Raw genomic sequence first — 14096 nt, 5'->3', positions numbered from 1 at the left:
GCCTTTTCAGTTCTTTCATTTTGCCGCAACCATCATTTGCTTCATGTAAATTTTCCTTTAATTACCTTCAGATGTTTGTCCTCCATGTAAACTATAGATGAAATAGTATTGAATGTCAGTTCGTCGATATCTTTAATCTTGCTTTCATTCGGTGCTACTACCATATAATGTTATCTTAAGATGAGTTTTTCACATTGTCAGTCATGGAATCATGTTTGGAACCTTAGATTTTAATGATAGGAATTTGTCCTTACACAACTCAGTTGCATGTGTAAATTCTCCTTACACATTTCTATATGCATGTGTAACTAGAAGTTACACAAGTTAGATGCTTGTGTAGCTCCTTGTTACACATGCTAAAATAAAAATAACTCCTCCTCCTTACACTAGGCTTCAGAGATAAGTTATCATGTGCCTTTTATGTGATCTTTGTTCTATAATTTCACCTTGCAATTATTCTATAATTTTGTTTCTTTATTTTTTGTCCATCCAACCTAATTCTATTGATATTTATTCTTGTTTGCAGATGTGCAAATATATTGAAATCGAGAAAGACAAAAAAAGGAAGGAAACATTTCTATTATAGGATATAGTGGATTTTTTCTAGGATTTCGCTTTCCATATCTCGTGTTTTAATTCGTTCATTGTGTTCAAACAACCAATTACTATAATTGTAGTAATTGATGAATGAACAAATTATTGTAAATGAAAATTAAAGTAATACATATATTTTATGATGAATAACTTGTAGATAACCTTACATATAGCATGTGTAATAAAAAGTTACACATGCATATGGATGTGTAACTTGTAGATACACATGCCATACGCATGTGTAACTTCTGCGTACACATGTGTAATTACAGAGTACACAACTATGTAGACGTGTAACTTTGCATTACACATTTTATATGAATGTGTAACTTCTGGCTACACATGTCATATGCATGTGTAACTTTTGTGTACACATTCATATGTTGGTGGTGGTCGGTAGTGGTGGCGGGAGGTGGTTGGCGGCGGCAGCGTTTATCAATGGCGACGGGCGGCGGCGGTGGTCGGAGGTGGCTGGCGGTGGTGATCGGAGGTGGTTGGTGGCAATGGCGATCGGAGGTGGGTTGTGGTGGTCGGAGGTGGTTGGAACTAGAGCTGTCAATTTCTAACCCGGCCCGCGGGTTGGACCTAGCTTGGCTTGTTTTAACCCGGCTCGGCTTGGCTTGTTGTCTAAACAAGCCGGGTTAGGGTTGTCATATCTAGCCCTAGTAAAAACAAGCCGGGTTAGGGTCAACCCGCGGGTTACCCGTCAACCCGTCAATTTCATGTGAGTTACTAATTTAGGAATTTTAAGTTACTAATTTAAGAATTTTAGGGTGTTGTGCTAGAAATCAAAGTTCATATTTCCTTAAATGATTTAATACAATCCAAATTTCATTTGATTTAGGATTACGGAGTAGTGATCCCTCTGCCCACTAAATTTTTTATACATTTAAGTGATTTTAGTTTCAACCACCACATTTAACAAGCCAACCCGCAACCCGTCTAGGGCTAGGGTTGGGGTTTTTGGCTTGTACATGAATAGTACTAGGGCTAGGACTGACCCTAACCCGTCCATGACTTGTCAAGGTAGGGCCGGGTTGGAACATCATCACATAATATTTTAATAATTTTGGGCCTAAATTTAAATTTTATTTAATTATTGGCTTGACAATATGCATAAGGGTATTAAGATCTTTTAATAATTTGGGGATTAGATTTAAACTTCTTTTAATTAAGGGCCTCATATTATGGGTTATCCATGGGTTGGCCTTAGCCTAATTTTCCCTTCCGTTAAACCCAGAACACTATGATTTCAGAAAATTCACATTTTTAGTTATTGCATGTTGCTAAAATCTAATTTAGAGTATTGGGTTAATATGAAAGTACCTCATTTGAGCCATTTTTTCTGACTGTATTGCGCAAACAATTTGATCGTCTCCCGTAACCGCTTGCGACGATGATTGCTTACGACGAATCGCTTTAACAATTCCCGGATCTTCCGAAGTAGGATAATTCCGGTTAGTCGCTTGCTTCAATCGTGGATGTTTCGATATTTTATGGAAGAACATATTCGGTAACAAAAAATATTCGATAATGTTCCGGTTTAGAAATGGAAAAAATAAAAGAGAAAAAAGATCCGTCCGTGGAGGAATAGAAATGAAATTGATTTAGATTCAATTTTTATTATTAGGATTTGATTAGGACAGATTAGTATTAACATTTATTGAGGGGTAAATCCATAATTTCATCCAAATTGGACACCCTTTAACATCCCTCGGGAACAAGGTTTTAATAAGCCCCAAATAATTCTCCTGGGTCCCAAGCTAGTGAGGTTAAACAGTGGTAAATCTTGGTTTATCTTAATTTTAACTAGGCTGCACACATCTTTAACTTTTTTGCTGCTTTCAATTTAAAGTGGAAACAAATGCCATCTTTTATTCACCATGCTTTAGCTTATGATTCCAGTTTTTCAATTTCCATTGCTTTGTATTCACAATTTGAAGACGTTTGTTGGAAGTTTCTCATTTCACAGTTTATCACAGTTTCTACAACCAAAATAAGGGCAGCCAACAGACTAAATAGCCTCATGTAACCTTTTTTTCTAATTAGAGACCGAAAAAAAATATTTTGCATTATTTGGCACAACTATCAGCAAGGTCATCTTTACTTGTCCACTACAAGGAAGCTTTGAACTTGGTCATCACGTCCGTGCCACCCATTTTCACCTCTCAACATTCAGCATACAGCAAGTTAATTGACAAATATCCGCCGATAGATTAATTATACATAACTTTTCTAGATTAAAAAAGTGGGAATTGACAAACTGCCACAACATCTCAATGAACATGACCACAAAAATTACATACCTCTATCATATACGTGTAGATGCGTATCATCAGCCTGCAATAATTAAAGAATGCTATTATTGTGGCGTCATATTTCATTAGAGGGGCGTCACTTAATAGGACAAAAACGGGTCATTCATAAGTACTATCAAAAATCCCTTATCTCAAATAATTATGTAATGACTAAACAATCCTTGTTTAGTTAATTTTAATTTAATTTAATTAGATAAAAATTAAATTAACGAATTTTGTTGTATACTTGGTGAATTCTAGGACAAAGTTTTTGTGTGAAGAAAAACTGACCGTAGAATAAACTTCTACGGTTGGAAATAATCCAAACCTAGACGTAAAATCACTTTTATGGTTGGAAATAATTCAAACCTAGACGTAAAATCAGATTCTACGGTTGGAATTAAAAGGAACCTGGACGTAAAATGAGCTTTTACGGTTGGAACTAATTCAAACCCGGACGTAAAACTACATGCAAATAAAATTCTGCGGTTGGAATTAATCCAAACCTGGACGTAAAATCTCAAACCTGGACGTAAAATCACTTCTATCGTTGGAACTTAAAGAAAACTGGACGTAAAATCGGATTCTACGGTTAGAATTAAAAGAAACCTGGACGTAAAATGAGCTTCTACGGTTGGAACTAATTCAAACCTGGACGTAAAATTACATGCAAATAAAATTATACGGTTAGAATGAAAAGAAACATGGACGTAAAATCACTTCTAATTAAAGGGTAATTTAGACATTTTGTATGTGTGTTAGGTTACCCCATAACCATTTTTTTGGACATTAAGAATCCAAGTGAAACCCCTCTATTAAAATGTGACACCCCAATAATAGCCTTCTAATTCAAGTGCAAGCAAGAAAAAGAAAAACATAACTTCAATTTTTATAGACTGGGAGAACATCAGAACTATATTTGCTAGGAAAAGACATAAAAACTACATATTTAACACACACACAAAAAACTACATATTTAACATAAGCAGTAATCTACTTCACCTATTCATCCATCTCCCTAAGGGATCATCCAAATAAAAACATGAACCTGATGATTTCACAATCTAAAAGAAACTTATTCCGAAAGTCTATCTTCTACACTTCCATCTTTGAACCTCAAATTTTCCTTTGAAATCTTTATCTTAAAAGGTACTAGGAGATAGTATTCCAACCACTTACTTTGCTATGAGGCTGACTATCTTTCTTTTTACGACATTTATCTTAAAATGCTTCATTCTTATCTAAACGAAGGAAAGTAGGAAAAAGAAACTCCGAAATGAGGTTTCTTTGATGTAGATAACCAAACATTTCAATACACTTCCCACCACCTACTATGTGTTAAAGAACTTTACCTGTTCAAAAGTTCGTCCGTATGTACCAATTTTCTAGTTTATCTATGGCAACAAACTCATCCTCGACATACTTGTCACATGTGTCCAACATCAATACTCTTCCTGGTGATTGATATAAGTTTATAGTTCATTTTAGATGTATCAATCAGTTTTTCGTATACACTCTCAGGCTAGTTGTGACTCAACCTCTATCACTTTCTACTTGCATCCACGATGTACCAAAAAGAGCAGAAGCCAAAGAACCCACCTGGATTTCACAAGAATCATCCATATCTGCAATTATAGTATATGAAAACTTGCTTCAAAACAAGCTCGGATACTGAATCAATTATATTGAGCCACCGACTACTCTCAGTGGTTTAGCAACTCATTCACTCTTATTAGTTTTAATAGATTTCTTTGAGCTGATGAATTATATTGAGCTACAAACTGTTCTTGCACTCCTTAGAAACTCATTTCTAAACCACAATACATATCAAACTACCACACTTCTTAACAACTTTCCCATAAAACTGAAATCTTTACTTCTTTAGAAATATCCTAGGTATTGGTAACCTTAAATAACTCTATGTTTCTGCATTTACAGTTTGAATCATACACCAAACTCCCAATACTTCTATAAACTTAAAGCCTAACGAATTTCAAAGCTCTCTGGTCTCTACAAATCCAGCTAAAGGCATGAGGAAATATTTTGGACTCCATAACCATGCCATGTTCATAAAGATATTCAGTTTAAACTTGTCCAAGAACACATGCAACACTCGCATCCTTATAATACTTTTCAAAAGTAGAGAAGCAGTTGTGGGGGTGACTAGTGAGACCAATATCAAACAGCCATGCGCCAAGATGTTTAATTGAAGACCTATGATTCTGACAAAGTTCGAGAACAAACTGACAGATAAATCATTATATTTCTCAAGCATCACTGCATGTTTCATCTCTGCCCTAATCAACAATAGATTTTCCACCTAAATGCTCCCTTATCATGACTAGGATTTGCCTAACACAACCACACCAGTAACAGTGCGCACATAATAATAAGTCGAGGGCTCTAATCACTTCTTCGAACCTAAAAACCTAACTTCAACAAAGCTAAGATGAACTTCGTCAGAGCAAACATTTTCTTCAGAGACCATTTTCTATCTCATAAGACAAGTTGGCAAGATAGAACGCTTAAAACTGTTAACATATTTCTAGAAAAGCTTGTGATTACACACCATCAGAACGCTTAAAACGTTAACATCGGCAAGTAAAGACAACAAACTGCAAGTTAGAAAAACCACGTAACCATTCACAAGGCAAATATTTTCGGACCTAGAACTAAGTAATAATAGATGCAACTGAGCCAACTTTAGTATCCATGAAACGTCATGCAAACAAAATAGCAAATAACAAATATACCTGAACCCAGCAATAAATGAGCATTTAGATAATCTGTTATCATAAAACCTCCCAGGAAAGACAAACAATGACCAATTAGGATCCACAAGACACAATTATCAATGTACTCGTTAACCAAAATGGTGGAGGGAAAACCAGACAGTCAATCTTCCTAGAGTTTATACTCCTTCAACTAAGAAATACATATTTATCATTCAAACCAATTATCTCTAGGAAAAACACGAATTAACACAATTCAGATTATGTTGGATAAGAAGATACAATAGTAGTTAAAAACTCACAGATCAACCTCGCAAACCTTGGATGAACCAAATAAAGTCCCAGACAAGGAAGTAGCATTTGAGAATCCAATCCTAACATCTTCACAGAAAACCCTCATCAAATGTCTCCTAGTCCTCCAAGCACCTGATCTAAATCTAACCCAAGCCAACATCCTGACATTAAATCTCACCCCACCTCCATTATTCTTATCCCCAAGCATATCTTTGGCAGTTCTTTCCCCAACATAAGTGCCCATAGCAGTAAACCTGCTGGAAATCGTAGTCTCATTCTTCTTCTCTTGAAAAAACGGCACCAACGAAGTCTCAGTAAGCGATTCATCTTTATAAAATATGGAACCCTCAATCCGATCATAGAAAATAGTCATCTTCTTATTAGGGTTTCTAACAAAAAACCCAATTTCCCAATTCGCTGATAATTGTGAATTCGTAACATTGAAATTGGTAATCGAAGCAGAATCAACACGGAAATCAGGTAAATGAGGTCGAACCACAAGCCATATGATGAAAGTAATAGCACCAATTATGAGAAAAACTGAAATTCCAGCGATGATTACACGGCGTAGAAAAGTAGCGCGTTGAGGATCGTAGGTTTGGTGTGGGTACGGATTAGCGTTATAATAGGCTGGTGGTGGTGCAGTGTATGGATATCCTGTACCTGGTGGTGGTGGTGGATAATTATTACTAGTTTGTGCTGGATATCCTGTTTGATGGTAATTTTGGTGGTATGAAGTTTGAGGTGGTGGGTAATTACCTGTTGTTGGGTAACCTGTTACTGGTTTGTTTGGATCATCTGCTCCTGATGGTGGTGGTGGTGGTGTTGCTGAACTCATCTTTACTCTTTCTCCAGTCGAATTTCTTTAGTTTCTTGAATTTCTTGGTTAAGTTTAGGGTTCCTATATATTTCGGGGGAGAAAGCGCGTAAAAGTGTGATTAATGGGAAATGACGATTTTCAATGGCTTTTCAATTTGGGAAAGTAATCTAAACTGACACTCATCCAACGGTTCTCATATCGGTAATAACTCAGCCATATACGTGGCAGATGCTGGATGTAGATTAGAGGTGTGTGTACTTTGTACACCTACTCAACTGTGTAGGTGAACAAGACGTGCGTCTATATTTGTTAGCTATGTGATAGAATTTTCTTCTCTTTTTTTCCTACATATAGCCATTTACGTGACTAGGATTCTAGGAAAGTGCCAGGTAAAATAGTGCGAGTCTATGGAACATTACACTACAAGGCAAGAGAACGAGTGTTTATAGAACAAAGCCGAGGTTGAATCTGTGATTTTCTTATTTTATTAGGTCAAAGAAATCTTATTTGCAAGGCAAGACCATAACTTATCCAGGCAATAGATTGGAATATTGGATTATAGAGATGATTTACTTGACAAGCCAATTATCATCACATGGGAAGATATCAGGAAGATCATAGCTTCTTAGGTTTTTTTTTTTTTTTTAAGCTTCTTAGGTTATTCTTTTTCTTGTTTTGTTTTTCCTTCGGAGCCTATTCTTTTATATGGATCTTTGATGCTCTTCTCTAATAATACTCTTTCATAAGCATATCCTGAACAAAAAACTTTTTAAACTAATGCAAGTGAGCCTTTCGCTGGATCAAAAGCTGGCTTCTGGATTATTAATGCACCTTGCTACAAAATGCATGATAGCTCCAAGAAAACAGAAACAAGAGTAAAATATACATTTCTTCGGTCTTAACAGAGTAAAACACAGAATCCAACTTAAGTGGATTGTGTAAATGACGGGTGAGATATCATTAGATGCAAAAGAGATACACATCATGGGCCAGCGGAAATAGACACAGCAACTCTATCCCTATGTATTGTTATTATTATTATTTTTAATCTTAAAATGAATCACAACCTTCTGTCAATTACAAAAAGTCAGCCATATACAAAACAGGGGTGACAAAAAAAAGAAAAAAAGAAAAGATCTATCTTTTAGGTTCACTCCATGTCTTGCCTTCGAAGAATTCACCAAGCATGCGGTCAAGATCCTCTGGGGTGTACCTGATGTACTTTTGAGGGTTCTTCCCACTCTCGATGAGAGGTCTGTTAAGCACAATGCAAAAATTAGAAGCTCGTCTTGTACCCAAAAAAAATAACTTTGTATAATCTCAAGGAAGAGAACATGTATAGTACAGAATGAAAGGGAGTAGCAGAATACACACCCAAAACGTTTAATGAAAGATCTATATGCAGGTAACAAGACTTCTGCAACTGCCAGCCTCAGTGATTCCCTCAACTCGCTGTCAGGCACCGTCCATTGAGATTGTCTGAGATGAAGCTCCTCAAACTGCAAGTTGAATGCCTTGAACCTGAAAAAACAAATCGAGGGATTAAATTCAACTTAGAACAATATAACAAGTATGGATTATTAGCCAATTTGGTAGTTACTGACTTGTCTTTCACCACAGCTCTTGAAACCCCGCTACTACTTCCTCCACCATCACCTCCCATTCCACCACTTCCCCCAGATGATGTCATACCCTGGGCAGAGAGAGACTGCAAAATCTGCAATTGTGGAAGAAAAAAAAAATACAGACTAAATCTTGGTTCACTTACTTTATCATCTACGATGTAGTGTACTAAAGTGAAGAAATTGAAAGTAACAAGGAACTGAAAAGAACAAACATGAATACCACATGAATCATAGGAATGAAAGTAAACCAGAAATTTCCTAAGGCAATGATTCCAAAGCCGTAAGAGAATCCAAATTATTAAAATTGGGAGAGAGGTTGTCACTATATGCAATGGCTTCAAAGAATACATATATGTGCGTGTGTCTGTGTGTGAACTAATGAATAGAGTTAAAAAATAAAAACAAACCTTTCCCCAAGCGACCCTCTTATATTGATTTGCGTGTTGTTGGACAATTCTTCGGTGTATTTGCACCCAATCGTCCCCTAACAAATCCTTTGCTTCTGACCTGAAACAACAAATATAAAACAAGCATTACAAGATTTTTAACTCAACATAAACAAAAGACAGCAAAGATGGGGTGGTAGTGAGTGGAGGAATTGGACAACTTTGTCCACTTAATTGCACACACAGCATTAGTGATGGTAGTGGAGGTAAAGTAGGCCAGCAGCTAAGGATGTTGAAATGGTGGACGCAGGTGATGATGTGCCGATTGGGGGAAGTTATGGCAGGGGCCTTAATAAAGACATGAAATTTGGATGTAAGCTAGTACTGATGGGGGACCTTTCTCCTAGGTATGTTTTCTGTTTATGCAAAGGGTGAGGGTTGCATTGCAATTACAACTATGGAAATAAACAATAAATGGCCATGCAGCACAGCATACACCTTGAACTAAAGTATACATACCTTCGGACAGATCTGACCATATAGTGAATATTGTTCATAAGAAATAACTGAGTCAAAGCTGGATCCTTGTACTGCTTAGATTTTCCGTCTAGGTTAGTCTGAAGAGCCTGCATGATTCGAATTGTCACAGAAGCCAACTGGTTATTGGATTCATCGCTGTCAAACTCCCGGAAAAGTTGCTTTAATGTTGATTGATAGCTGCACAAGTTTAAATGCACAGCATTGTCAGTTCATTTATGTAATTACAAGTATCTGCTCTTAACCAATGAAATAACTACTAGTAGTAACATCCTCAGGCACATGACATCGCAAAGTTATAGCCAACAGTTCATTTCTGTATTTCTATGTGTCTGTCTCTTCTTCAACCCACCTCCACCGCACAGACACACAAAACATGGATACTTAAAAGACAATACAAATGAAAATACAATAGAAGTCGAATCAACCAAAATCACTTGGATTTGGATAAAACTCAACCTCAACTCTGTCAGTCGTACTTCTCTAACATCACTAGTCAAATAAAAAGAATGCTTCCTCGAATACTTACTCGAACAGAAACTTGACGTAGTTAATTACATAACTCGTCAAAGGATGGACAGTTCCGTCAAGAACAGCAGTCTTCGTTGCATCTTTCTCAACTGCTTCTTCGAAATCTCCAAAGGTCTCCTGGGCTGTCTGTGCAAGCCTCTTAGTCAAACTTAAAGCTGATTCCCGCATCTCAGTGCAAGCTTTACCTTCAAAGATAGTTTCAATCTGCACAAGGAAATTAACAATGACAAATTCAGAAAACTAGCTACTCCAGAAAAAAAAATAATAAGGATACACCACTTCCATTAAAGCTCACACTCAACATTTATTCATTGTATGAAAAATTCCAATAAGTAAATCAAATTATCGAGATTGTTTTAAAAGCTGAATTAGCAAAAACATCACACAACTCCAACAAAAGATCCACTTTCAGTAAGCCACAGTGTACTGTATTTGAGATGTAAGCAGTATCCTTTAATGGATATATTCATCTTACCTCTGACTGGAGTTCCCGCATTATCTCGTACATGTCAAGAAGTACAAACAATTTCTCAGGTGACCTCTTACTTTTGGCAATAGCCTCTCCAAAACTCAGGAGCATAGCTACACTTTCTTTGGTAACTTCAGCAAAACAAGCGGTCCTGAGTGAGTCCATGCCTTCAAATATTTGATCAGAAATTTTACGTTCTCCGGCAAATAACGTTTTAACCTGTTCCAGGCACAAAAATTATCAGACAAAAACATGAAAAATATACCAACCAAATTATCTCAGCTATGATTATTCAAAATATATAATGTACGACATCCTTACAGCGATTCTCATGAAATGAATCCAGTTCCCAATCTTGGCCTCCAAAACCTCCCATTGCATCTTCTGTACATCATCTTTACTGAGCTTTTCAACACCAAGCTTTCGAAGGCTCATTTCCAAAACTGTAGCACGGGTATCCCTGATAAGGATTAAAGCAATATGCAGTGTTTTAAGAACTAGTTATAATGCCTGGTTAAACAGTGGCTGCACATAGGTCACCTATCATATTCATATGGAAATCTTTAAACAACTAGAATAGAATAGACATAACATTCAGAACCTATAACTCATAAGAAAAACATAAATTTCAAGTGGGATGCTAGAAACATAAAAGATGATAAACCATGAACTGGCACAGTTTTATCCCCACCATACCAGTGAACATAACACCAAAATCATTATTTCATCTACTCTTTGGGTGAATAAAATGTGATACCTTAGATAATTAAAATTAAAAATATATGAGATGTGGCACAGTAGGTTGCAAAATCTTGAAAAACCCAATACTCAACACTGTTACTTATATTTGTACGATATGGTGATGCCAAAGAGAGTAACAGCAAAAGGAATTTAATCATCAAAGATTCTGTACGATATGGTGTTGCCAAAGGGACTAACAGCAAGAGGAATTTAATCATCAAAGATTCATTTAACTAGCAAAAGCAGAGCTATAGGTATTATACCTGTAAATTTTAAGCAACTGTTGCTGGTATCCAGCCTGAACCATTTGCTGTGCCAAGTCGTGCAGCAAAGGCAGAATCCTTGGTGGAATAAGAGCAGGAGGTGTATATACAGCATTCTCTAAACTGGGGTCAGATTGGTTAGTTTTGCCACCCTGGTCATCATTTTGTCCAGGGGATTGAGGAGGATGGCGCGCAGAAGTGGGGAGGCAATCAAAAAGACGATCGGGTTCCACAGGTTTGCTGAAATTCAAAGAATAGTTAGTTTAGTAACCAGAGGGCCACGATACATGTAAAATGGTATTAGAACAGACATGATAAGTTTTCCTAGTATCTTTTCTTTTAACCCAGATAGAACTGTTACAAATAGTCATCGACATAAGCATCGAGTAACAGAATCATACTTTTAAATTAATCCAGTGACACCATTCAACTCATAAAAGGATGAGATAAAGGAAGAGAGAAGTTTAGCATACTGAGTGCCACTGCCAGTAGATTAAGATACTGATACTGAATAGATTGTATAAAAGCCTCACAAGTCTCCAGAATAAATGCCATCATTTATGATGCAATCTCAAGATGAGGAAGCCCTAACAGGACTGTATTTTATCTTTAAAAAAATAACCAACAGGTTGACAAGTTGAAGACATATCTTGATTGTTAATGACCAAATCTAGCTTAAAAGTAAATATTTAAAAGGACAAAACACTGGAAGAGAATGAAATACATTTTAATTGAAAACGTAAAGATTATAATAGATACGTACTATGATTTCCTCACACAACTACATATGGTAATAACAGAGTTTTGGGAATGGAATTGGGACTCTTGTTATGTTATCTTAAGGTGAACCACTTCAGAAGCCAAGGCACTATTGCTTGGGCATACAATTCGTCATGGTCATCAGTTGCACTCTCTAAAGTGAGGCACACCTTGGTTTCTACACACAAACCATGTCTAATTTTGGGGGAATCACAAGCTTAATTTAATATTCGACAGGGATAATACCAAACTAGTTGCCAAATTGAGCAGTCAATCTAAACTTGCTCCAACAGAAAGAATAGGATCAATTTTGCTTTTGTGACAAAATTCAAGAGCAGGCCAAATACTGCCTAGATTTCATGCAAGAAATTTCCCTTTGCAGGAACAAATAAGATTAAGGCATTCATAGTTCTGATCAAAATGTAGAAATATTTGTTCTAGGTTTCTAAAACTAGCAAAAATCAAAACCAAGGAAAAGACAATTTTGCTTTTGTGACAAAATTCAAGAGCAGGCCAAATACTGCCTAGATTTCATGCAAGAAATTTCCCTTTGCAGGAACAAATAAGATTAAGGCATTCATAGTTCTGATCAAAATGTAGAAATATTTGTTCTAGGTTTCTAAAACTAGCAAAAATCAAAACCAAGGAAAAGACTGTGATCCGGGTCAAAGTGAAAAAAGTAAAAGATGTCGATGAAAGAACAAAAACCTGTAAGACATCAAGAGCTGCTTGAACTCCTCTTCCAGTTTCAAGATAGCTTTAGCAAGTAAATTGTTGGCATGGTTAAGCACCCCATCACTACTCTTAAAGCTTTTGTTGCCACTGAAGAATTTTATATTGCTTCTCAGTTGATCAACTGCTTCTAGGTAACTCTCCAGATCTTCATGAGGCCCTCTGAGAATTTTAGCCTCTGCCTACATGTTGAAAATTTTCAATCCACATCATGTCCTCATAAATCATACGCAATAAGATACAGTACATTACGCCATTAAGAGTCTAAAAGAGCTCCACACAATGCTAGGTTCAACTAATAGATTTCCTAGTCAAAGTATCCTTGGGCGTCTAGTTCAGCAAATTACAAGGTGTTCACTCATGCCAAGCCAGAGCTCCAAAACCGCCTCAACAATTAAGGGCTATTAACTGAAAATGACTATATACTAAGTAAGATTAATGATCCTGAGCTACCAATTTACAGAATTAGCCGCCAACGTTGAACAGTTCTGCTCATATCGAACAAACAAAAAAGATATACAGCTCATCAACAATCAAAGAAATAATTTACCAACCTGGCGAGAAAGGTCAAATTGCGCAAGTATAACCTCTGCAGCTTTCAACGTTTTATCGATATTCTCATGAGCTCTTCTTATAGAATGTGTTCTTATCTATATAAACAAAAACGAAAAATCTTAATAAACAACAAAAAAACAAAAAACCCAATTTATTTTCTCAAATCAAGCGATCAGCTGGATCCTAGCAAAAGTAAAATGCCCTAATTTGAAAATGACAAACATACCTGAGTAGGACGCATAGCAGTTTCAAGGGCAGATAAACGATGATCAAAAGAACCAAGAATTGAGACCATATTGTCTGTAATCGTTTGACTCTTTTGTAAAGATTCTCTCATGAAAGCTGATCTTTCACTTAGGGTTTCCATCGCCAGAGGAACCCCCATTTCCCCGTTCTCCTTTTGGAAATTTCAGTTGCGTGCGTATTAAGAGATCGTGTAAATTTATATTTCTTCGAATTTGCAGAGACCAAAAGGAAAAGAAGAAAGAGACCTCCTCTACTGAAGAAGAAGAAGAAGAAGAAAGAAAAACATTGATTGTGGGGAACGGGGATGATTGTTGGTGTCCACCTGAGGAGGATGTTACAGAATGTTTTCCTAAATAGCAACTGGGTGTTGGATGGATTGTGGAGCGCATCTCGAGGAAAATCGATAGAGGGTTATCTCAATTTTTAACAACTAGTGGAGGATGCTAAAAGGTCTACAACTCTACATAGGTTATGTAGCTGTCAATGGAGCGGAGCCGGATGAATCAACAGATAAG

General features: G+C 36.5%; 2 protein-coding genes across 2 annotated transcripts; both read right to left on the bottom strand.

The window, feature by feature from the left end:
* Window positions 1–5657: 5657 nt before the first annotated feature.
* Window positions 5658–6866, bottom strand: LOC113313173 (NDR1/HIN1-like protein 10). Its single transcript, XM_026561912.1, has one exon. It carries the CDS (start codon window positions 6753–6755, stop codon window positions 5922–5924), a length of 834 nt encoding a protein of 277 aa, XP_026417697.1. The 5' UTR covers window positions 6756–6866; the 3' UTR covers window positions 5658–5921.
* An 808-nt stretch (window positions 6867–7674) lies between these two features.
* On the bottom strand, window positions 7675–13889 carry LOC113310438 (exocyst complex component EXO70A1-like). The gene is made up of 12 exons (XM_026559127.1): window positions 13562–13889; window positions 13335–13430; window positions 12757–12962; window positions 11290–11529; window positions 10607–10745; window positions 10292–10504; window positions 9815–10020; window positions 9268–9465; window positions 8770–8869; window positions 8342–8454; window positions 8112–8258; window positions 7675–7992 (listed from the first exon to the last, which is right to left on the bottom strand). Exons 1-12 carry the CDS (start codon window positions 13718–13720, stop codon window positions 7875–7877), a joined length of 1935 nt encoding a protein of 644 aa, XP_026414912.1. The 5' UTR covers window positions 13721–13889; the 3' UTR covers window positions 7675–7874.
* Window positions 13890–14096: the final 207 nt, after the last annotated feature.

The sequence above is a fragment of the Papaver somniferum genome, chromosome 9, assembly GCF_003573695.1.
Source record: "Papaver somniferum cultivar HN1 chromosome 9, ASM357369v1, whole genome shotgun sequence".
Classification (NCBI taxonomy): domain Eukaryota; kingdom Viridiplantae; phylum Streptophyta; class Magnoliopsida; order Ranunculales; family Papaveraceae; genus Papaver; species Papaver somniferum.
The sequence above is the reverse complement of the archived record's forward strand: the minus strand, read 5'-3'. Positions and strand labels throughout refer to the sequence as shown.